The sequence below is a fragment of the Myotis myotis genome, unplaced genomic scaffold, assembly GCF_014108235.1.
Source record: "Myotis myotis isolate mMyoMyo1 unplaced genomic scaffold, mMyoMyo1.p scaffold_m19_p_2, whole genome shotgun sequence".
NCBI classification, from domain to species: Eukaryota; Metazoa; Chordata; class Mammalia; order Chiroptera; family Vespertilionidae; genus Myotis; species Myotis myotis.
Window position 1 is genome coordinate 165,572,596 of NW_023416324.1, and position 24,609 is coordinate 165,597,204.

General features: G+C 49.4%; 1 protein-coding gene across 1 annotated transcript; it reads left to right on the forward strand.

The window, feature by feature from the left end:
- The first annotated feature begins 9,474 nt into the window (after positions 1 to 9,474).
- LRRC15 (leucine rich repeat containing 15) lies at positions 9,475 to 23,175 on the forward strand. The gene is made up of 2 exons (XM_036352099.1): positions 9,475 to 9,542; positions 17,533 to 23,175. Exon 2 carries the CDS (start codon positions 17,536 to 17,538, stop codon positions 19,288 to 19,290), a length of 1,755 nt encoding a protein of 584 aa, XP_036207992.1. The 5' UTR covers positions 9,475 to 9,542; positions 17,533 to 17,535; the 3' UTR covers positions 19,291 to 23,175.
- Positions 23,176 to 24,609: the final 1,434 nt, after the last annotated feature.

Sequence of the window (24,609 nt, forward strand, 5' to 3'; positions counted from 1 at the left end):
TGCTAAGAGGGCTCTGCCCTCCAAGCTGGGACTTGTTTGTGGCCCTGCCCAGGTCAGTCCGAGGCTTAACCCTATAGCTGCTCCCTACAGACCACCATTCTTGGTTCCCAGTCACTTATGGGAAAAAAGTCCAAATTTCTAAGCCTGGCAGACAAGAGCTTCATAGTTCACTTCCCCTAACACAGCACCCATTCTTGCCTGTGAGTGTTTGCTCACCCATGGCCTTGGCCTGGAGCACTCACCCACTCCTTTAAAACCTTTCACAATCCCTCTCATACCCCAAAGTCCTGCAGCATCCCACCTTGCTTCCTGTGATCTCTCCCGGCCAGACAAGCCTCTCCCTCTTCTGTCCCTTTAGGACACATTGCTTGCAGGAGGTCAAGACTGGTGTTAGTTTGGGGTGCTTTAAGTTAGTTGTTTATTCATCTCAGTCCCCTAAGACTGAACCCTGAAGGTGGGGGCTGAAGGTCATCCCAAGTTGTCTCTGCAGACTCCCAGCAGAGTGTCTGCCTGGTGCTCAGCACATGTCCAGGTGTGCTGGAAGGTTTGTTCATGTAGACTGTGAACCTAGCCCATCCATCTGATCTACCAGCACGACTCACCTGAGAAAGAGATTTCACAGGGGGCCAATCCTGGGCAGTGGAGGTCTCTCTTGAGAAATTGAGCTTTGGCTCACAGGGCCCAGAGTGGAGGATGAGATCTTTAAATTATAGAGAATTTAAGGAATGTTTTCTTCATTATAAACTCATCAAGTCAAGTCAATTACAGAAAAGGTGGAAACTATATAAAAGACAAAATTATAGAGGAGGGGAAAATGGCTCATATTCCTGTCAACCAGACAGGCCAGCCCTCCTTCAAAGCTCAGGCACGCCTGCGGACTGAGGGTGAGCTGAGTTCAGCCCAGAATGGGGTGGGAGGAGGGGCAGATGGGCTCAACAGCCTGTCCACACCCAGGTGGACCGGGACCAGCTCGCTCAGAATGGGTTCCTGTGTTCTTTATTTTTGATAATGTTTTCAGAAAGGCCTAATTTCTAATTTCATAGATCAACATTTCACCAGTTAAATAATGGTCCTCAATTCTCCATTATAACATAATGCGAGGATTGCTTTTTTTGTGGGAAAATATACATAACATAAAATTGACCATTTTAACTGTTTTAAAATGTAAAGTTCACCGGCATTAAGTATATTTATATTGTTGTGCAAACATCATCTGGACCCATCTCCAGAACTTTTTCATTGTCCCAAACATTAAGCATTAACTTCCCATTCGTCCTCTCCACAGCCTCCAGCAAATTCTACTTTCTGTCTCTGTGAATTGGAATAGTTTCGGTATCTCATATCAGTGGAGTCCTGAAGTATTAGTCCTTTTGTGACTGGCTTATTTATCATATTGTCCTCAAGGTTCATCCACATTGTAGCATGTGTCAGAACTTCCTTACTTTTTAAGGCTGAATAACATTCCTATGTACCTACCTCATTTTGTTTATCCATCTGTCAATAGAAACTTGGGTTGCTCTGGCTATTGTGAATAATGCTGCTATGAACATAGGCATACAAATATCTCTTTGAGAACTTGTTTCCAATTCTTTTGGGTATATATCCAGAAGTAGAATTGCTGGATCATATGTTAATTCTTTATTTATTTATTTTATTTTTTTCTTTATTAATTAAGGTATTACATATGTGTCCTTATCCCCTCATTGCCCCTCCCCCACCCCTCCCCCCACTCCTGCTCTCACCCCCCTGGTGTCTGTGTCCATGGGTTAGGTTTATATGCATGCATACAAGTCCTTTGGTTGATCTCTGCATTTAATTTTTTTGAGGAAACACCATGCTGGCTTTTACAGCAGCTGTGCCATGTTACACTCACACTAGCACAAGGACTCCAATTCCCTCCCATCCGTTTCAACACTTACTATTTTCTACTTTTTGAATAGGAGCTATCTTAATGGGTATGAAGGGGTATCTTATAGTGTTTTTTTATTTGCATTTATCTGATGACTAGTGATGTTAGGCGTCTTTTTATATGCTTATTGGCCATTTGTATATTCTTCCTTAGAGAAATGTCTACTCAAGTCTTTTGCCTATGTTTTAATAGAGTTGTTTGTTTGAGGATTGCTTTTCCACGTGTGAAATCCTCTCTCCTCCACCCACCGCTCCCAGGCTTGACAACCTCCGACCAAACAGCTTCCTTGGAACACTCCTGACTCTAAACACATCATCATCAGGCACAGAACGCTGGGGACGAAGAGCAATCCCATGACACCTGTCTTAGGAGAAACACCACTAATAACCAGGTGTGAATGGACATGAGTCTGGGAGCTGTCCCTGGGGATTTTAAGAAGGTGACTATCTACTTGTTTGTCCCATGATTATTATTTTCATGTATTTTTAGTGTTTCTGGCTTCATTCTTCTCATGTGAGGATGGTATGCACTGCTTTAAATAGACCAAATTCTGCTCAGTGAGTAGGAGGATTATAAAGTCATTTCCTCTAAGACTGTTCTTTTCCTGCAAGAAACCATCCTGTGAGAAGGGAGGGGGGAGGGGGAAGGGCACTCCCACTTACTGAGCATCTGTGGTGGTCAGGACCTGAGATGGGCATGTCATACATGATTTTCTTCTATGCCTTTCATCGCCCACACAAGGCAGGTTATTATCTGAGTTCATACATGGGGATAAGGAGGCTCAGACAGGTGGATTAATTTTCTGAAGTCTCAGCCAGCGACGGCAGAGCTGGGATTTGGAAACCACTCCAGAAGCCTAAGCCCTTTTGATCTATCTCTGCTCATCTCAATCCCTCCATCTCCACTGAACAATTCCACTCAATTTATAGACATATTTAATCCTATCACCCTAAAAGCCTCATGCTGTTCCAGGCTACCTTCTGCACCTGCTCCTTCTACTCCCTCCACCGTCACCCTCCACACCACTGACCTTGCCCTTGCCATGGGTTTTCCAATGCTTTCTGGGCCTCATCGACAGGCCACCACATTCTTCTTAAATCTCTGCCCTCCCACCTCTACAGACTCCCCATGCTGCTGCTCCTATACCCTCCTCATTGCTCTTCTTGGTTCCTTCAGTTGACTCCTCTTGCTCTGCCTGTCTCAGTAACTTTGGGGGGCCCTCTTCTTACTTCACTCCACACCCAGAGAATCTGGTAACAGTCTTGAGCTGTCTCCCCAGACAAAGGCACATGCACAGCACATTTCCACTCAGCACATTTTGGCATGCAACTTTGGGACATTCATAGGCTGAGCTCTCTCTCAGTCCTTTAGGTGTGGAGACCCTGCTTTAACAGCTGCGGTTTGTCAACCCCAGACTAAGCCCCATTTCTGGACGATCTCCTCTTATCTATGGCTGCTTAGACCCCTATCCCCACCCAGAACCATCCCCTGAGCTCAGATCTAATTTCAGACTCAGCCTGAAGTCTGCATTGTAGTTTCACAGGGCTTAAATGCAGCCGGTTCAAAATGAGTCTGCCACCTTATTCTCTAGCCCTCTTAATCGTATCCACCATCCACTTGGTCATCATGCCAAAAAAACTCATTTCCCTTCATGAATTTCCCTCTTTCATCACTGGACTCTTAATAGTCCCCCCCACCCCCATGGCTACTTGCCCTACTCCCATAGTTATAAGACTTTTAATGTTGTACATGGAGCTCAGCTCAAGACTACATTTCCTTTGCAGGTACTAGTAGGAGCAGCCACATGACTAAGTCCTGTCCAATGAAATGTGCACAGAAGTGATGTGATAGCTTTTAGGTCATGCCATCACATGGAAGAACTGAGCCCTTCAATTCCTGCTTTCTTCTTTTCCTTGGGCTGGAATAGGAATATGAAGGCAGAAGCTGAAGAAGCCATTTGACCATGAGATGACAACCATGGATTTAGGATGTCAGAGTGAGTAGAGCGATGGGGTGTCGGTCCCTGATACAGTCAGGGTACCATCCCCGCCCTAGATGGGAACAAACATCTGCCTTGTTTAAGCTCTTGCTATTTTGGGCTCACTTTGTTATGGTGGCCTAATCCATATCATAACAGCCCTACTGTATTATCCCACTTACCACCATAACCAATCCATCACCATGTTTTATGAATTTCACTTTTTATGTTACCTCTTTATTAGTCCCCTCTCTCCATTCTCACGGCCCTGTCTTAGCTCAGGTTTTCAGCATCTGCATCTGCGATGTCACTAGAATTTTTTATTAGGTCTTCCTGTCCCCATCACTCCCCTTCCCATTCTTCCCCCTCCCCCTGCCCTGAACCCATCCTCTACAGTGCTGCCCAAATTACCAATCTTCTCTATACCAGCGTTTCTCGGCCTCAGCACTATTGACATCTCAGTCCTGATAACTCTCGGCTGTGAGCGGCTGTCCTATATGCTGGGGGGTGTTCAGCAGTGTCTCTGGCCTATACTCACTCGATGCCACTTGTATTCTCCAAGTTGTTACAACCAACAATGTCTCCAGACATTGTCAAATTTCCCCAGGAGCGAGGCAACATAATCACTATTTGAAATCCACTGCCCTGCACCAATCTGACCACAGCTGTCCCCGGCTAAATCCTTTGGTGCCCCCCTCCCCGCCCCCCATGGCCTACAGAATGGGTCCCAATTGGTGCCACCTTTCCTACATCGCCTCTTGCTTTCTCCCCAGGATCATGTTTCTACCGAGCTCTCACGTGCACCTTGCTCTCTGGTTACCTCGACCTCTTTGCCATATGCTGAACGTGCCATGGTCTTTCATGCCTTTGAACCTTTGCAAATGTCATTTGTTCTTTCCAGGTTGCCCAACACCTGCTCATCTTGCCAGGCTTAGCCTGAGGGTTACCTCCCTGGAGAAGCCCTTCTTCCCACAGCCCAGGCAGGCTCGGTGGCTCTCTTGTGTGGCTCCTTACAGTTGAATATGACTGCTCATGGTTTGAACCCCCCTCAGAATGAATTCACTTCTGTGAATTGAGGGCCTGCCACTCAATGAGCAATCAGTTTGCTGAGTGGATGCTGGGCTCCATAGTGAGCAACCAGGATGGTCGGGGGAAGGGACGGTGTGGTGTGTCCGATGGGGTGGGAGAGGAGGAGCCTTTGGAATGGGGTGAGCCTGATTGTGGGTCCCAAATGTCTGAGGGGCTGGGGTGAGGTGCCATGGGGCCTGCAGTGGGGAAGGGAGCTACTTGGAGGCTCCAGGGAGGCAGTTTCATGTCACAAAAAGAAACATTTAAAAAAGTAGAACTTTGTTTTTTGTCCTTTGAAATGGTTGTTCTAATTGTCAATTAGATGCAGGAATGCATCTAATTTTTGTTTAAATGGAACATAAACAACACATAGTTATAAAAAATACTCATTCATCACTGTTCCCTCTCCCCACTGCTATAGCAGTTTGGAGTGTATCCTTTCACACTCTTTTCTAAATATTGCTATAGACAAAGATATGTATGTGTGTACATATGTGTATGCACATATGTATGTGTCTACACATGCATATATGCTTATATATACATACATGTGTGTATGAATACCAAGATACATGTGTCATGTATGAGTGTGAACACATTCCTTGCACATCCATATAGATATGTAGCTGGATAAAATTTCCCCCACCTGCACAGCTCTGTTTTGCTCCTCCTCACCTGTGCTGGGAAAGGTTTTGACAGAGACCTGGGTGGTGTACTCCTTCAGTCCTGCTATGAGAGGCTGTCCACTTGAGCACAAGGGATGCCTGTTGGTCTTTGAGACTCACTGCTCTGAGGAACAACCTACAATTCCTCCTTCAGAGAACAGCCAGACAGTGGGAGTGAGCTTGGGGGCCCCATGGCCTTCTTTCCATCCAGGATGGCCGGCCACTGTGAGGCAAGCAACAGGTGAGAGCAGAGTTGGTCACCTGGGGAAGGAGAGCAGAGGGGGCACAGGCAGACAGAAGAGCCCTAGATGCCCACCTGCAGCCAATTCCTTGGGCACCGAAGGGTCATTTGATGGGAAAACTGATGTTTTGTACCATCTTCTGGCTTTTTATGTGATTATGATCAATAAAGAGTGAGATTTTTTTCTTCATTATGTTTCCCATATGTTGAAATATAACTGAGAAGTTACAAATTTATGGTCCCCCCCAAAACCAACCAATAAATGCAGTTGTGTTATATATACAGGGTGGGGCAAAGGTAGATTTACAGTTGTTCATATGAAAAATAATACAGCAATTAATAAATTCTAAATACAAGAATAAACTGTGTTTCACTCACTCACAACTGTAAACCTACTTTTGCCCCACTCTGTATATTAACTTGTTTAATACAATGGATATATTTTTCTTCCTCAGTAAATTAAGATGTATGCTTTCTTTTCAAATTGGCTACTAGGTATGGATTTTCCCAATGTATGGACTCATTGTCTTATGGACGAACATTTGCATTATTTGCAATGATCTATTATTGCAAACAATGTTGTACTGAACTTTCTTGAACATACAGCTTTGTAAACACACACGTGATCATGTCTGGCTATTGGCACTGACCCAGGTGAATGGGTTTACACATTTTGAATTTTGATAACTACGACTCTAGCAATCTATGTTTCCATCAATAAGATCACTGGCATCCTTGTCAACCCTGGGCGTTCTCCATCTTTTTTATTCTGCCAATATACCAGGGGGACCTCATTGTGTGGTTCTGTCCACCTCATCCCTAAAGTGGGCCTAGCAGGGTCGTAACTCATCTCTCCAGGGTGCCATGGAGGGATTTCCTCCCTCATAAGGAGGCTAGATCACATGACCTCCGATTCCCTGGATTCGATGTTTATTAACTAGATGAGAGAAGTATGTGTGGGTGGGAAGGATTGGAGTTCTCTGAAGCCCTGAGGCAACCTTGGCCCTTCTGGTTCTCCCAGGGGGACTGGGAAGTGAGCCCTGAGGTTTTCAGGGCCTGCGGGTGGTGAATCAGACGTTTACTTTCACCAATAATAGACCCACACTTCTGGGGGCTGGCTGGGGCCATTTTATTTGCTCTGTAGGAGAGAAAATCTTTCTTTATGAAAGAGGGGGTCTCAGTGGACTAAAACCCAGAGGTCCTTATAGCTGGAACCCTACAGCCACTCTCAGTCTTGGAAAATGGTCCTTCCTGGATGGCCTGTTGTGGTATTGAACCCCACATCCTATCATGAGATAAAAAGAGGATGTTAGGAGTTCTTTGAAAACTGTATGCCCAAGGGTCACCCATCCCACGAAACCTGGAAACCCTGCCATACTACACTTCCTGCAGTGTGGCTCTCATTGTGCCTGTCCCCTCCTCTAAAACCTTCGCTGGCTCCCTATTGCCTGCACAGGGATATTGCACTCCTTAGGGAGATGTCTCAGACCTCCCCAGTGAAGCCTGCCACTCACGTGGGCTCCAGCCAAAGTCAGTCTTTGGTCCAGAGCTCTTTCTCCTTCTTGCTCTGATTTGATGATTTTCCTTAACTCACACTCTCACATCTCCAGGTCCCACTCATCTTTAGAGGCCGCCTTGTCCATGAAACTCAAGCCCCATCCCTTCAAATGCCTCAACATTTATCAACCTGACCCTGAGGAAGGTTCTACCAGTAACCTCATTCCCCGAGTTATCTCACAATCCTTAATCAGCACAGCCTCACTTCTCTCTATAGCAGTTAACTGCCTTAGGCCTCAGTTTTCCTATGTGTAAATTAGGGGCAATTACTCCCACTCACAGGACACAGGATTATCTGGTAGACCAGTGGTCCCAACCGTGTGTGTGTGTGTGTGTGTGTGTGTGTGTGTGTGTGTGTGTGTTTTGATCCCCTAGGGGACATTTGGCAATGTGTAGATATTTTTGGTTGTTACAACTTGGGAAGGATGCTACTGGTATCTGGTGGGTAGAGACCAGGGGTGCTCTAAGCATCTTAAAATACACAGGCCAGCTCCTCACAATAAAAACTTCTCTGACCTCAAATGTCAATAGTGCTGAGGCTGAGAAACTTGGTGTAGTTTCTGTTACTTGATGAAGTAATGCATAAATGGAATAAGGGACCAGTGAGCTCTCGGTTCACAGTAGGTGTTCATCAATGTAAATTCTTCCTCCCTCCCCACCGAGAGTCAGCTCTTTATGGGCAAGAAATGTATCTGATTCATCCCTGTGTTGTCCACAGCTCCCAGCACAGGGTGTGGCATAGAGTGGCTGAATGTTAGGATTCGAAAGACAGGGAAGAAGGTAAAGAGGGCACATTCTAAAAAAAAAAAAAAAAGAGGGCACATTCTTATTCTTGCAGGTTCTATAGAAATGCAGGCGAAGACCCCCATTTGGGGATGTGGAGGGACCAGGGTAGGAAGAGGGAAGGAGTTCTCCAAGTGGAACATTATTTGGAAGGGAGACTGGGTGGGAGCGCGTGGGCTGGGAGCTGAGTGGAAACCTCCTTTCAGCAGTGCTTGCCCCCCTTGGGCACGTGCCACTTGGGCTCAGGGACAGGGCACTTTTTGTTTCTGCCTCTGAATCACGGTGCCACAGTGAGGAGGCATGTGTCATGATTTAGGCGGTAGGACTTGACCATGGCAAGCCACCCAAATGACTATTTCAGTAATAACACTATGCACTTTTATGTTTTCCTTTCATCAAAGGTCTCAACGCACCGTGCAAACATTAATTAAGGCTCTTGGCATTCCATGGGGCAGTGTGTGTAAATATCACTCTCCCCCCTTGGCGGAGAGGGTCAACTGAGCCACCGGAGGGCAGGTGGCTTCGCCAAATGCAGCTCAGACCCACTGGAGGCTCCTCCTTGGAGGAGAAGCCAGGGCATGGCAGCCTCCTGCGCCTCCAACTGTGGCTTCCTCCTCCTCTCCCCCACCCTCCTGGTGATACCACAGTAGACACGGTTTCTTGTCCCTTACAGGGGTGGCTGGGCGCGGGCTCCCACACGGAGCTGAGGGCAGAGGGAGCCCCTCATCTCCAATATGCCCTGACTGCTGTGTGTGGGAGGGGACAGTGAGGGGACGTTGGATGATGACAGAAGGGATTGAAACACTGTTTTGAGGAGGGACCCCACAGGTCTGACTGTTTCTTTGGAATTAAATGATTTTTCCAAAATGTAGACATAGATGAATTGGGTTAAGCGAATAAGAGTGTTCCTTGTATTGTCCGTGCACGTTTTCTGTACGTTTGGAATGACTCTCAGTGTGTGGTTGGAAAGGAAAGGGAAAGAATGGGTGCCTTTTCTGGAACCACAATGCCAATGAGCGAGCGAGTCCAAAAGAAACATTGCAGGAAAAGAGAAAGGACAAACATGTGTGGCTAAAAAAGAAAAAAAAAGAGCGGAAACCCCGTCCCCTTGAGCACGCAGGCTGTGGCTCCCTCGGGGATGCTGCTGTCCCTGCACGTCGGCCGCCCCTCCCGCCACCGCGCAGACACTGCCCCCTGCGGTGACTCACGCCGGGCCGGGACCGGGACCGTTTAAATACCGGGAGCGCCGGCGAGCCCCACTCATGCTGCAGCCTTGAGCCTCCCACGTCTCCTCTCGGGCTCGCTCTGGTCGAAGGCGGGCGGGCGGGCGCCAAGCTGCTGGTAAGTAGGCGGGATCACACCCCCTCCCTTTTCCTGCGGACCCCGCTCCCCTGGGGAAAGGCTCCAGACGGGGCCGGCCGGGCTGGCGTGGCGCCTGGGATGCTCTCAGGAGGCCGCCCAATGGAGCCTGCGCCGGAGGGAGCCCGTCCGCCCCTTGTCCAGGGCGCCTGGGCCCCCAGCCCTCCCTGCGGATCCGCCACCAGCCTTCCCTGGCCCTTGCTGTCCCATGGTGTCAACCCGGGGTGTGAGAAGACGGTTCAGGGCGGTAGACACATTGAAAGTTGACCAAATGATCACACCAGTTACCCAGAGAGTTACCTCCTTTGGACACCAGCTCCACTGGCGAAGGGTTTCTCTTCTTCTTCTTTTTTTTATAATATATTTTTATTAATTTCAGAGAGGAAGGGAGAGGGAGAGAGAGAGATAGAAACATCAATGATGAGAATCATCAGCTGCCTCCTGCACGCCCCCTACTGGGGATCAGCCTGCAGCCAGGGCGTGTGCCCTGGGCTGGAATCAAACCCAGGACCCTTGAGTCCGAAGACCGATGCTCTATCCACTGAGCCAAACCAGCTAGGGCGGGTTTCTCTTCTTAAGACTCAGGTTATTGAACCCAGGTCCTCACTTACCGGGAGTGGCCTGCCCCGCATTTGGGTCTGTAGAGAATCCCTGAGACCCTGCTTCAGGGGGTTCCCGGCCGGCATCAGTCCTCCTCTCCTCATACTCTCAGCTGCTACAAAAGCGACTTCAGCAGATGTGCTGGTGCAGGTTTTCCAGCTTACCTTCAGCTGTGGGCTCGGGATCATTCGGGGGTCTAAGTCTGTGTGCGGCTTAGGCGACCCCGTCCTGGCAGCTGTCCCCTCTTGCCAGCCAGTGAGCCCCTGGCAGAGGCTGTTGGCTTTGAACAGGGAGAGTCAGGGCTGGGGAGGGATTCGGAATGAGGGTGGTAAACACGCTGTACCTCTACCAGCATCTCTGCTCAACTCCAGAGGCAGGGGCGGGGCCAAGGAACCAACAGGTGAAAACCGGAACTTTCCAGAGCCCAGCTGTGGCAAAGTGTGAGAGAGCCAGTCTACCTCCAGGGGCAGGTATGTCAGCGAAGGGCAGGCTGTGCCTCTCTCTGGGATGACACAGTACCCAGACCAAAGTGCTGGGTGCCTGTCTGTCACACTGCGGCTTCTCCTTTCGGATTTCTGAGGTATAGCAGCCTGTCTCAGGCAGCTTTCAGATGATGCTTCGGTGCCACTGGCTCCTAATTTAGAATTCTCCAACGGCTGTCATTTCTGTTGCTCTGCATCAACTGAACATCTGGGATGCATTCAGGGCCAGACAGTCCCATTTGCCTGTGGTCCTGAGTCAGCTGGGCGGGCTCTGCACTGATGAGATTAGCATGTGAGCGAGGTCTGGCCAGGGGGAAGGGTTCTGAGCAGACTTTGCAGAAAGTCAGGGCACCCATGGAAGATTCTCCCCAGGTCCGGGGGATACTACCTGGGCTTGCTCAGTAAATGGAGGGGGTGGGAGTGGGGAGCGGGTGGGAGTAGATCCAGATGTCGAGAAATGAGAAGGGATGGGAGAGAAGTTGTCCCAACGCGATCCTGCCAGCCAGCACTCCGAGGCTGTGATTACACATGGCAATTTGCTTCACTAAACCCTGGCCACGAAGGATGGGCTGCAGCTTCAGGTTTCATCGCCTCCCTTGGCTTCTGGGACACAGGATTTAGATATCGTTTCCAAGATGCTCTGATGAGGGCCTGGTCCATTTCTCTCTAACTTGAGCCCCCAGCTGTTACCCCGAGACGGGGCTGTAACCTATGACTTCGTTAATAAAAGCCCCGAGTGGGAGCTTCTCCCTGCTCGCTGGCGAGTTTGCCAGTATCTCCAGCTGCTTTTGCCAAGCTAATTACAGCCCTACTTGGGCCTCTGCAGGAAGCCCTACGCCTCTAACCTTGGGGCTGGAAAGGACTTGCTTTTTCTTACTCATTTTCTTTTTTAAACAAATGAACACTATTTTGTGTATTTTATTGATTTTTTTTTACAGAGAGGAAGGGAGAAGGATAGTGAGTTAGAAACATCAATGAGGAGAAACATCAATCAGCTGCCTCCTGCACACCTCCTACTGGGGATGTGCCCACAACCAAGGTACATGCCCTTGACGGGAATGGAACCTGGGACTTTTCAGTCCGCAGACCGACGCTCTATCCACTGAGCCAAACAGGTTAGGGCAGTGAACACTATTTTGATTTTGAAGGGTTGTGAGAGATGGAGGTCAGCAATTGGTCCAGGTGGAGGATGAGGGTGTGGCCAGTCTTCCCTTGGGTTCTGGGATGCTATGTGCTTGGATAGAGCATGCCTATTTTGGGTACCACTCCAATGGGGCTTTGTGTTGAGATCAACTCTTCTGGTGACCCCTCTGTTCCTTCCCTCCAGTCCCAGGCCACTCAGGTGAAATTGAGCAAACACAGGCATCAGAGCAGCTCTAAGGAAGAACATCCTTAAACCATATAGCCTGGGAGTTCGGAGAGCAACTTGACCTCTGTTCATAATGCGGGGCAGCTAGAGGGTGGATTGCATATAAGCCTGAGGTCATTTTAGGATGGAGGGAGCAAGGCCACCTCTTGTCCCCTTCCAAGCACTGCCAGACACATGTTTGACAGGTCCTAAAGGCTCGTGACAAGGTACAGAGGTTCTTCAATCTCTGTGGTTGGGTAGAGCCCTGACCTGGGTGTCAGGAATCTTCAAGTGACTGTGTGACCTTGGGCAAGTCCCCTCCTCCCTCTGGGCCCTTAGTTTCCCATGCACCAAATGACCATATGATTTGACCAGATGGTCTCAAAAAGGCCCGTATACCTCTAATGCCTGGGCTCTAAGCTCTGCTTCTGGAAGCAGCTTCTACTGCTGGGTTTAACTTAGCACAAACCCCGGATTTCTGATGGGGATGCAGAAAGGGCCACTGGAGGAAGGAATGATACAGGGAGCTGACCAGGCCCCTGGCTTGGCCGTCAGCCTTTCCTATCCCGGGTCAATCCCTCTGTTCTTGGCTGCAAATGATGCAGATCATGGGCATGGGGTCCCAGCTGGTCTAGGCCTTGAGTGGTGCTTCCGAGTGTGGACTGTGGACACCTGCACTACAGTCACTTGGGGAATTGGTTAAATGTGCAAGGGCTTGAGCCCTTCAGACCTAGGGATCAGGATCTCTGTGGGTGGAGTCTCCAGAGACCTGCATTTTACTCCACAGCAGAATGAACAATAATTGTAAGCAACATTTACTGGGTACTCACTTTGTGCCAAGAACAAATCTCAGGGCTTTACAGGTGTTAACCCACTTTGTCCTCACAGCTACAACACTGTGAGGTCAGTTCTGTAAGCAGGCTCCCCAGGCTCTTCCAGGCGATGTTTATGCACTGACCTGGGAGAGGGGGCATTACTCCTGTTTAGTGAGGTGGGGAGGTCTGGATGCACTGAGCCTCCCAGTCAGACAGTGCCTTCTACCCTTAGGACAGAGCACCTATGAGCAGCTTGATCGAGGCCGACACTAGCTGGCGGGGTGAGGGCAGGAGACACCCTCAGAGAGTCCAAGCTGTCTTCTCAGTGCGCTGGATGGGGCCACCGCTCACAGCCGAAGTGGCCATGCGGGGAGACCTTGCTGGGGAGAGGGCACAGGCCAGGAAGGGAGATCTCCTCTCTGGGCCTCAGTTCCCTCAGGTGCATTGGGAGAGGGCAGGACCAGAGACTCCCTAAGGCCTCTCTTAGCTTCCGGATGCCATTGGCTGTGTGAAGATGCACCGATTAACAAGCGGGATCACCCTGCCTGACATAAGTGGGCCCGGAAGATGGGCCAAGTTCTGAAAGCCTCAGCATGGAGATGGGGCTGGGTAGGTGGCGCTGCTGGCAGTTCGGTGTGACGTCTGAGGAAGAGAGGATGAAGAGAATGGTGGGGCTTTGGGTCAAATGTCTCTTCTGTCTCCAGTGAGAAGATACCAGAGCTGCCAGGGCCCTTGGAAATCTTTACAGGAGGGGAAACTGAGGCCTGGAGAATTTGCTTAAACTCCCACTCAAGCTCAGTCTCAAGACCAGAATGGCACATTTTTCTCCCAGGCTCTTTCCGAAAGCTTTGCTCCGTGGCATTGATAGAAGAAGCCATTCCTCCCAGGGAACCTCGTATTTAGAGAATGTGAATGATAGTATTAAACCCCCAAAGTCCCAACCCACCAGCCAACCGAGCCCAGGGCTTGGAGGCTAATTATGTGTTTGTTCATGAATCACAGGCTGTTCTTGCTGAAGAGACCCACGGGCAGTGCGCCTGCTCCAAGCGCGTCTCCTCCTGGGCAGGGACCGCGCCTCAGTGTCCAGGTGAGCTGTCTGCTCAGCTCATGGAATTCCTGCACCAGTGCCAGACGCCAGGCTGTGCGCCCTCCCAGAACAGGGCCTGGGCCGAGTGGCTGCCGTGACTGTGGATGCAGCCTGCCTCCTGGGAGAGCAGGGTGTAATTAGGGAGCTTTGTGGGTCTTTAACTGGCATTTGTCACGGCTGCCAAGCAGCACCAGACGGCGTGGGCTATTAGGCTGCTGTGTGCTGGGCTCCCAGAAGCCTCTGGCTGCCTGCAACACTTGCTGAAAATCCCAGGGCCCAGCTGGCTCTCCAGCCCCGTGTCTGCAGCCTCTCCCTCCCCCAAGGGCTCTGCAGCTGGGTGTGAGGTGGGCTCTTTGGAGGTCCTTTGGAGCAGTCAGTTCCAGCTGTGGCAGGAGAAGTGCTGGAAAACAGGAAACCGCTGCATGTGGTGCCGGGGTGGGCTCTGCATCCATGAGGATTTATAAAAAGGAAAATGTGCAAATTCTTGTAATATTTGTCAAGCTGAGTGTGGTCCATTTCCAGCAACAGCGGCTCTGTTCCCACAAAGGAGTTATCTTTCCCTCCTTCTCCCAAGCCAGGAGGCACCCTGCCTTGGCCCTGGCCCTTCCTGGGGCTGGCTGATGCCCCCCCACTCCCCCACCCCCCCACCCCCAGATGGGCAATGCAGACTCAGATGGGTCCTCAGAGGTGTCTCATCCACACCCTCATTGACAGATGGGAAACTCCACAGACTGTCCAGGGCTTGCCAAATTATGGGCATTTAATTTAGTGCCCAAGCCTCTGACACTTGAGCTGTGACACCATTTTGAAGCACATAGGGTATAGGAGTGCACAGTATAAATAAGTGCTGCCTAGCATGTCATCAGCAGCCATTAGAGCTTCACCTTGTGTAAGTGACTCCAAGAGGATGTTTGGTTTCCGTGTCCCTTTACCATCGAAGGCCTTCAAGAGACTAGTTTGTCCTTGCCTGTCTTAAACTTCAGGGTGGAACTGAGCACAGCACTACAGATGTGGCCTGATCAGGGAAGTGTAGAGTAAGACCATAACCTCCTTTTTTCTACACTTAATACTTCTTTTAATACAGTGATGTTATCTTTTGTGGGCAGTCTTCATTCTTTGTTACCATCAATAAGTCTTTCTCCTGGGGTGGGTGTCGAGTCACTTTTTCCCTGCCCATGGGAGGCAGCCTGTTTAGGCTGTTTATTTTCTGTTTTCAAGTCTGCACCTGACATTGAACTATGGAAGTTCATTTTTATAGATGTATCCATAGCTTAATCTGGCCCCATTTCTTTGCACTGGAATTCATTGGCCAAATTATCATTCTTTCTTTTCTTCACTAGTCTACATACTAGGTCAAGCCCTTAATGCAACAGTACAGCAGGCCAGGGCTTGGATGGGCTGTGAATAAATGAAAAATCAAGGTTTGGGTGGGTGAGAGATGAACTTGGGTTTTGTCCTCAGAGTAAGCTTGGTGCGGGCAGGGGAGGGTACATTGAGGTGAGGCCAGATTGGGAAGCCTGGATTACTCTGAGTAATGGGCCAGACTCAAGACACCATGAGTTCAGCGGAACACAGACCATAGAAATGCTTTCTCCACCCAGCCAGTTTATGCCTTATATACTTTCATCTGAAATTCCTTCCTCTGACTCAGGGTTTTTGCTCATTAAAAGGAGAGGCACTGCCTTAACACTCAAAGTACTCACTCAGGAGTCGAGCTCTGGGATTTTAGCTCTGGGCCTCAGTTTCCCTGCTTCCTACATTCCCCACAAAAAAATGAGAATGTCTGATCAGCAGTTCTTAACCCTTTGCGAGTTAGAGATCCCTTTGGACCTCAGATGGAAGGTACAGATAGAAGGTACAGATGCTCACAGAAATCCTTAGTCCCTTTACTAAAAATGCCAAGGTTAGAAGCACTTGGAGGCCTTCCTGTCTATAAAGTTCATCTGTGGATGAGCTTGGAACAACCACACACATTTGCACAGGACACCCTCACATCCATTCTCCCATTTGTTTCTCACCACAGCCTTAAGAGGGGGCAGAGATTACCACCACCATTTAACAGATGACAAAGCTGAGCTAGGAGGCCTCACACTTCATTCAAGGTCTAACAGCTGGCTAGTGATACATAGATATTCAAGGCCAGGGCCAGTCTTCATGTCCCCTGTCTCCATGTTCTATACATAATGTATATATATAAAATTATCATCACCCTTGACCTCAAACACCAAACCTTTGTGAATTTAGCTCCATTCCAAGATCACATCATGCCTATGGCTGCATCTGGACCTACCACCTTTGAGCTCAAAGTGCATCCTAAGTTTTCTGGGACTTACTCTAGGCCAGTGATGGCGAACCTATGACACGCGTGTCAGAGGTGACATGCGAACTCATTTTTTTGGTTGATTTTTCTTTGTTAAATGGCATTTAAATATATAAAATAGATATCAAAAATACCTCTTTGTTTTACTATGGTTGCAAATATCAAAAGATTTCTATATGTGACACGGCACCAGAGTTAAGTTAGGGTTTTTCAAAATGCTGACACACCGAGCTCAAAAGGTTCGCCATCACTGCTCTAGGCTTCTCAGTGTTTCTTTGTGGACTAGTCCCCAGAAGGGAGAGCCCAGGCATCAGCTGAGTGGCAGCAGCCTCTTCCAGTGAGACAGGAAGTGGTGCAGATAGTTTTCTTTATTGGGAAGTTGATTGAAATAAACCTAGATAAAGCACCTGTGAGACATGTTAACAAAGATTAACAAAGAGACAGGCTGTTGGTAGTGGTGATGGGCGGGGTGGGGAGGAGCTGGAGTGAGGCCCAGGCAGTGGAAAAAACAAGCTTCCAATGGTCGTTTCCACCAGATCAACAGCACGGTCCTGCCTCTGCTGGCTGCTATGGCTCCTTCCGGCAGGCCACCATGTTTGTGGCCTTAACATCTTTCCCGGGTTCAGGCCCTATTTATTTGTTCTTATTAAAAGTGTTGAGTCACTTTTTCCCTGCCCCCTGTTTAGGTTGTTTATTTCTGTTCTCAAGTCTGGACCTGACATTTGACTATGGACGTTCATCTTTACAGACGTCCCATAGCTTAATTGGGTCCCATTTCTTTGCACTGAACTTCAAGCTATGTTCAAATAAATAGTAAGCTCATGTACTGTAAGGGATGCAGAGATGTATAAAATGCTGTTCCTGCTTTAAGGGACCCATAGAGATGAAACATGAAACGCTTATTGACTGGTGAAGGAGGCAGAAAGGGACAAATGTCATGTAGAGCTGGCTGTGGTGTGGGCCATAATGGAGGTCAGGAAGACCACCTGCATGGGAGAGTAGCTAATGCTGACTCATGGATTGTGGGAAAGCTTCCTAGAGGGGACTGCTATTGAGCCAGACTTGGAAGTATGGTAAATACTTGGATGAGGATGCAGAGCACCCTTGGTGGGGGGAATTGCTTGGGCAAAGCCATGGAAGTAGGAAGGCATGGGGGAAGGCAAAGAGGTTTGCTGACCAGGCCATAGGGCATAAGTTGAGTATGTGGTGACGGGGTTCAAAGGCAAGCTAGTTTTTGGTACCAAAGATTGGCCTTGGCTTAAAAACAGTGGGAGTGTTGGCGAGATGATCCTGACTCATGTGTTCTCTCCCCTTGCACAGGCCATGCCACTGAAACACTATCTCCTTTTGTTGGTGGGCTGCCAAGTCTGGGGTGCCGGGTTGGCCTACTATGGCTGCCCTAGTGAATGTACCTGCTCCAGGGCCTCCCAGGTGGAGTGCAGCGGGGCGCGCATTGTGGCAGTGCCCACTCCTCTGCCCTGGAACGCCATGAGCCTGCAGATCCTCAACACGCACATCACCGAACTCAACGAGTCCCCATTCCTCAATATCTCGGCCCTCATCGCCCTGAGGATTGAGAAGAATGAGCTATCCCAAATCATGCCCGGTGCCTTCCGCAACCTGGGCTCGCTGCGTTACCTCAGCCTCGCCAACAACAAGCTTCAGGTTCTGCCTATCGACCTCTTCCAGGGCCTGGACAGCCTTGAATCGCTCCTTCTGTCCAGCAACCAGCTGGTGCAGATCCAGCCGGCACACTTCTCCCAGTTCAGCAACCTCAAGGAGCTGCAGTTGCATGGCAACTACTTGGAATACATCCCTGATGGCGTTTTTGACCACTTGGTGGCCCTCAACAAGCTCAATCTGTGCAAGAACAGCCTCACCTACCTCTCGCCCAGGATCTTCCAGCGCCTGGGCAACCTCCAAGTCCTCCGGCTGTGTGAGAACAGGCTCTCAGACATCCCCATGGGCACTTTTGATGGGCTGAGCAACCTCCAAGAGCTATCCCTGCAGCAAAACCAGATCGGAGTGCTCTCCCCCGGCCTCTTCAACAACAATCGTAACCTCCAGAAGATCTATCTGTCCAACAACCACATCTCCGAGCTGCCCCCCGGCATCTTCATGCAGCTGCCCCAGCTCAACCGACTCACGCTCTTTGGGAATTCCCTGAAGGAGCTCTCTCCAGGGGTCTTTGGGCCCATGCACAACCTTCGAGAGCTTTGGCTCTACGACAACCACCTCACTTCCCTACCTGACAACATCTTCAACAACCTCCGCCAGTTGCAGGTCCTGGTCCTCAGCCGCAACCAGATCGGCTACATCTCTCCCGGCGCCTTCAACGGGCTGGGAGAGCTGCGGGAGCTGTCCCTCCACACCAATGCGCTGCAGGAGCTGGACGGGAACGTCTTCCGCATGTTGACCAACCTGCAGAACATTTCCCTGCAGAACAACCGCCTCAGACAGCTCCCAGGGAATATCTTCGCCAATGTCAACGGCCTTATGAACATCCAGCTGCAAAACAACCAGCTAGAGAACCTGCCAGTGGGTATCTTCGATCACCTGGGGAACCTATGTGAACTTCGACTCTATGACAACCCCTGGAGGTGTGACTCAGGCATCCTTCCTCTCCACAATTGGCTCCTGCTCAACAAGCCCAGGTTGGGGACAGACACCCTCCCGGTGTGTTTTAGCCCGGCCAGTGTCCGGGGCCAGTCCCTCATCATCATCAACGTCAACATTGCTGTTCCCAGTGCCCAAGCCCCAGTGACCCCTGAGGTGACCAGCTACCCAGAAACGCCAAAGTACCCAGAAACTTCCAGCTATCCTGAAACCACTTCCATCTCCTCCGTCACTGAGTCCACCAGCTCCGTGGAGGACTACACCGATCTGACCACCATCCAGGTCACTGATGACCGCAGCACGTGGGGCATGACCCGGGCCCAGAGCGGGCTGGCCATTGCTGCCATTGTCATTGGCATCATTGCCCTGGCCTCCTCCATCGCTGCCTGCATCTGCTGTTGCTGCTGTAAGAAGAGGAGCCACGCAGTCCTGATGCAGATGAAGTCACCCAATGAGTGTTAAAGAGGCAGACTGGAGGCAGGGCTGGGGAATGGTGGGACCACTGGAGCATCTGGGAATTTCATCCTTCGACCTTCACCCCTGGGTCCACAGAGCCATCCCCTGCTCCCTCTCTCTGGTCCCTGAGAGGAAGGCACCCTCACCTTTTCCTGACCTGCTCTTGCAGGACCTTCTTACCACCAGAGAGATCTGACCCTGCAGGGTTTCCAATTCACATTCCTGGGCTTCTTTCAACAACCTCCAAAGCCTCACCAGCTCTCCTTTGGGAACAACCTTCCCTGTGCCCATGCCCCTGCTGGCCTCTGTAGACACACTTATTCCATGCCTGTTCACTTTATGGAAATAGTTCTCCACCGGGACAGCCTCTCTCCCGAGTATTCTGTAAGTTGATTTTCTTTTTTTGCTCCTTTTATTGTTTGTGGCATGGCTCCCCCCGTCACTTCAGATGAAGTTCTCCTTTGATTTTCTGCACCTGAAGGCAAGGTGAGCTCTGTCCTCAAGGAAGGCTTCAACCCATTTAACTGGTTTCTTCAGAACTGCCACGCACCCTGGTTCTCAGGATGCTGTGAAAGAGAGAGGAGAACATGATGCTGCTCAGTCCCTAGAGACAGAGCCATCATCAGGATCCCCCATGATTTTTATCTGGAAAAGGAAGTGAAACCAGTTCAGCCTTTTAGAGGATGGTATTTCCAAGCTGCAAACTTAGCTTTACATTTTTCAGTCTTTAAGAAATAAAATCATGTAGAATTTCTGACCTGTAACAATGCTAAAATCAGCTTATTGGTACCGGATGGAGAAAGCAGCCTGGTACCTGGGGGTTCTTGTGTCTACCCCTAGGGTTTGTCTCTTTTAACTGTTTATTGAAGGGAAACATGCATGCCGAGCACAAACGTGTATGGCTTGATGGATTTTCACAAACTGTACACGCCCTGTAACAGTGTCCTGATCAGCAAACAGGATATCACCAGTATCCTCTATCGCAGTCGTTTACTGAAGAAGACGGGTTTATGGAGACAGCATGGACTTGCCCGGGAACTGGCTCCCCCTGCGCCAGGATGGTCCCTCTGCTTCTCCCTCCCCCTCAGTCAGCCCTTGTGAAGGCCCAGCTGCCAGAGTGGAGAAGATGTGGGTATATGCTTGCCTGGACAGAAGATTTTATTAAATTCTCAGATCCTGAGGCTCCCAGATTGTCCAGGCCAGAAGCAACTCAGCTATAGAGGCCCACACAACCACGCATCCTTCTCCACCAACAAGATGTCTGCTTGCTGTTCATTGGAGGCCCTTCTGCCTGGACCTTTTCATGGGCATGATACACCTATATACCTATGTCTGTTTTTAATTTTCACTCTCCATTTGGAGGAAGTGAAATACCTCAGAGATGAGATCCTTTAATTGAACATCCAAGTGTAATGGAACCCAGCAATCCCTGGAATGTGGTGGTGAAATTCTCCATCAGCATTACAGTCAGCTAGAAACAGAATGTCAGAATTCTTATACAGAGCAGGAAACACCAGGATACACTGATAAGTCACACTGGGCCTGGGGCCTCTCTGGAGCCACTCTGACCCGTGGTCTGGTTATAAGTGTTATTTGGTCCAAGGTTATTCTCCCCCTTGAGTTATAATCATATGAATACCTGCCCTTGCCACCCTTCCTGCTACATACATATTCACTCTGGTAAATAAATTATGCTTATAGCAATGGACATCTTTCTCTGGACAACTGGTCTACCAGTTTAGAAGTAAAAGTTCTAAATGGAGAATTTCAAGTGTCCATGTTTGCTCAGGAAAGAGCTATAGCCAACACTATAAAGATTTGGAAATCTTCCATCAATCCTGATTGCCTCTTACAGGTTCCCTCTGCTCCATAAGACAAGTAAAGAAATCTCTTGGGGCTTCAGCAGAATGATGCTGACAGGTTCCCCCCAAAAAAGGGTCGAGGAAGGGATGCGCCTAAGAACTAGCGCTCTTGGTAGCTTCTTACTCTCTGTTCCAGGGAATCTGTGAGTGATAGGGCCTGTCAGAGGCAAAAGACATCATCTCCCCAAGGTAAATCTAAGTTTCCAAAAAGTTTTCAAAATATTTGTAGCAACTGGTTGATGTGTACCAAGGCTTGCTGGGGCCTGACAGTAAGTGAGCTCAGAGCTTGGGGCATGACCATCATTCCACCAATGGTAGTCTGTATCCGGGGGCCAAAGAGGGAAGCTCAGCCTGCTCTGCTTCAAGCAGGAAGCATGGTTTGGCACTGCATTCCTCAAGTTCCTCCCTATGAGCCACCTCTACTGTCTCCTTGAGCAAAAGCGCTACTGGGCCAGAGGTGGCAGAGCGGTGAGGAAGGATTCCTCTTCATCCAGTGTGTCCTGCCACTCTGATCCCAGAACCCTGGGTGCTTCCAGCATTGGCTGTGACATTGGAGTACCTCCCTCTCTGGCCCACGATACCAACATGTGTTCCCAGGCCAAAGGCTGGCCTGAGGGCGGCTGTGCTCAGATGACCCCACCCAGGAGCACTCCAGGTGGGGGGTGGTAGACCCTTTACCTGACCTTCCGAGTTTGCCTGTTCCTTTCTCCCATCAGAGTGGATTGGATGGAGCCATCCAGCCTCCTGTTCTTTGGCAGGTCTTTTGGCCTCTGAGCCATGTTGTCTGGTCTGGGAGCTGCCAGAAAAGCTGAGTAGTTTCCTTTCCAACAGGACGACGCATTTGCTCACTTCTCAGGGCTGGAGTGAGCCACTTGGCACCCCTAGAATAGAGAGAGGGTACAGAGTTCACTTCACTTCCCCCCCTCTGCTCATGAGCTTCTCGGACACCTTGCTGGTACCAGTAGACTGCATTTGGAGCAGAGGGTCAATGTTGGAGGAAAAATAATAAAAGCCAGTGAGAACCACTGTTTTCCAAAAGTGCTTACTGTGCATAGCTACCCTTGAAAGCACTTAACAGTCATTTTCTTTTTAATCCTCACAATACCCCCGTGCATGAGTGCTACCTTATCCCCTGTGATGGGGTCTTAAACTGCCCTTTTTCTGCAACATTTTCCTTCTCTCTTCAAACTTTGTACAAGACCTTGTGGCCTGTACTGGGCTTTCATCATTGAACCAAAGAAAATGGGAGTCAGTCTCCTGTTGTTCCCCAGAGTCTTAGCCACGGAAACCTCACTTGGCACTGTGCGGATCAAAAACTTGGTAAATGCAGGGGAAAATTAAACTCATCCATCCGTCAAAGAAAAATTGGCCCCTCTCATGGAAATTGTTGGGCTGTGTGTATCTTGTTCCCTTCTTTAGAATTCAAAGGCACAACACAGTTCTCAGAACTCTTAATGGGCGACAGTTTCCACAACCTTCTAGATGTCAGTGTAGAGCAGTTACAGGAATCTAGTTCTAAACTCAGGAAGCTGATGGGGAGCGGACAGCTAGAGATAACTAGATAACTAGAGTAGGTAGGCAGAGAGTAGATGCATCCCAGCCTTTAGCTGCTAACCTCTCAAAGAATTCAGCCCACGGATCCCACAGTCAGAACTGAGTCCTGGTTGTTGGGAAGGCGGTGGTGGTCTTGGGGAGGAAGCCATCACAGAGCGGGCGGGTGGGTGTCCTCCAGGCCAAGCTCCTCCCAGTCTGTGCTTTCTCCTTCACCTAAGGATGCATCGTTCTCACCAACCCATTGCCTTCATGCTGCCTTCAAAAGTAGACCGTGTTTGCCTTGCTTAGAGAATAATTGCAAATAGTCCCAGGAGTTTGGTGATGCATTTAGAGATTTCTAGGCCCCTGGGGTTTTATACAGTGTGAGCCCTGGTGGGCAGGGTTGGGGGTCCATCTTTGCTGGGCTCTGTCTTTGCTGAATACTGCTTGTAACAAATTTGGTGTACAGAATCAACAATAAATGGCTTACACAGGACACGTGTGCTCTTTATAAAAATTTTTATTGATTAAAGTATTACAAATGTGTCTTTATCTCCCATTGTACATGTGCTCTTTATGGTGTCTTGGCTATGGAGTCCCACTCTTTTACAAAATTTTTTCTTCTTTTTTTAATTTGATTTTTTTTTTTTTTTTTTTTTTACAATATACAAAATAGATCAGTCTCTAAGCGGTCTCCACTTTTAGGTGTCAGGGTTCTCTCCTGTGAGTTTTCCATTCATGATTCAGGAAGTTTTTCTGTATTTTAGTTGTAATTCCAGTTTGTTCCTGGGAGCACGTCCATACAGCATCCACTTACTCTGCCTGCCCCACCTCCCCCGAGCCTGGTGATCCCACTCTTGTCATATGTGTGCAAAGCTGACCCAGACAGCCCCTCACAAAGAGTAGATTCTGGGCTGGGAAAGGTCCTCGGAAAGTGAGTGGGGACCAAAAATGTAATAACAAATCATATCTATAGGCCACTGTGTTGGGAAGGGGCCTTAACAATAGGATCAGCCCATGTTACAGAGGAAGAGAGTATGATCAAGGCAGGAAGTGAACTAGTGGCTGAGCTTGCACACAAGCAGACCTCCAGACTCCCAGGCTGGAGTTGCTTCTATGTCACCAGAAGGGCACTGAAGTTCACTCAGTACTCGTTTAATGTGCCCGTGCACACACATGTACGCACATGCACATGGACTTAGGTAGGTGGGACTACCCTGCATCTCTGGACTCCTATTGGTGCTTTACACCAGGCTTAGTGAGTCACAGGCGCTCAAAAGACACCATCTGAGTGAAGGCAACTCCTACCACATGTCCCCAAGACTATTTCAGGTCTCCGGGTTCCAGGGGCTGCCACAGCTGTTGGCACAGGTCCACTTCTTAAGAGGGAGCCAGTCCCCTTTGCTGTTCCTGTGTCCCATCTCCATGCCTAGGAAAGAGGCTTCAAAACCTATTTTCCTGGAATCTCTTAGTTCTTAGGTCCCTTCTTCAGATGTGAGCCTGTCCCAGGAGGCTGGACCTGGACAGGGGTCAATAGTGTGTTCACTATATCACGGGGCTGGACCGTTTTTGTTGTTGTTGTTGAATTGATTTCAGAGAGGAAGGGAGAGGGAGAGAGAGATAGAAACATCAATGATGAGAGAGAATCATTGATCGGCTGCCTCCTGCACTCCTCCCACTGGGGATCGAGCCTGCAACCCTTCAGTCCATAGGCCAATGCTCTATCCACTGAGCCAAACCAGCTAGGGCTGGACTGTTTTGATGACTGGAGGCAGGGCCTTGTTGTCCTTCCCTAACCACTGCACCTGTCCACTCAGACAGGTGTCTGGAATAATGGGAAAAGGAGTTAGAGCCTTTATCCCACCTCATAGAAGATTCCTGGAGTTCTTAATGCAAATCTTACCTCCATACACGCACACATGTCCTTCCA

Bases quoted from the DNA above. Each gene is read 5' to 3' on its own strand.
- LRRC15 (XM_036352099.1), top strand. From the start codon at position 17,536: ATGCCACTGAAACACTATCTCCTTTTGTTGGTGGGCTGCCAAGTCTGG.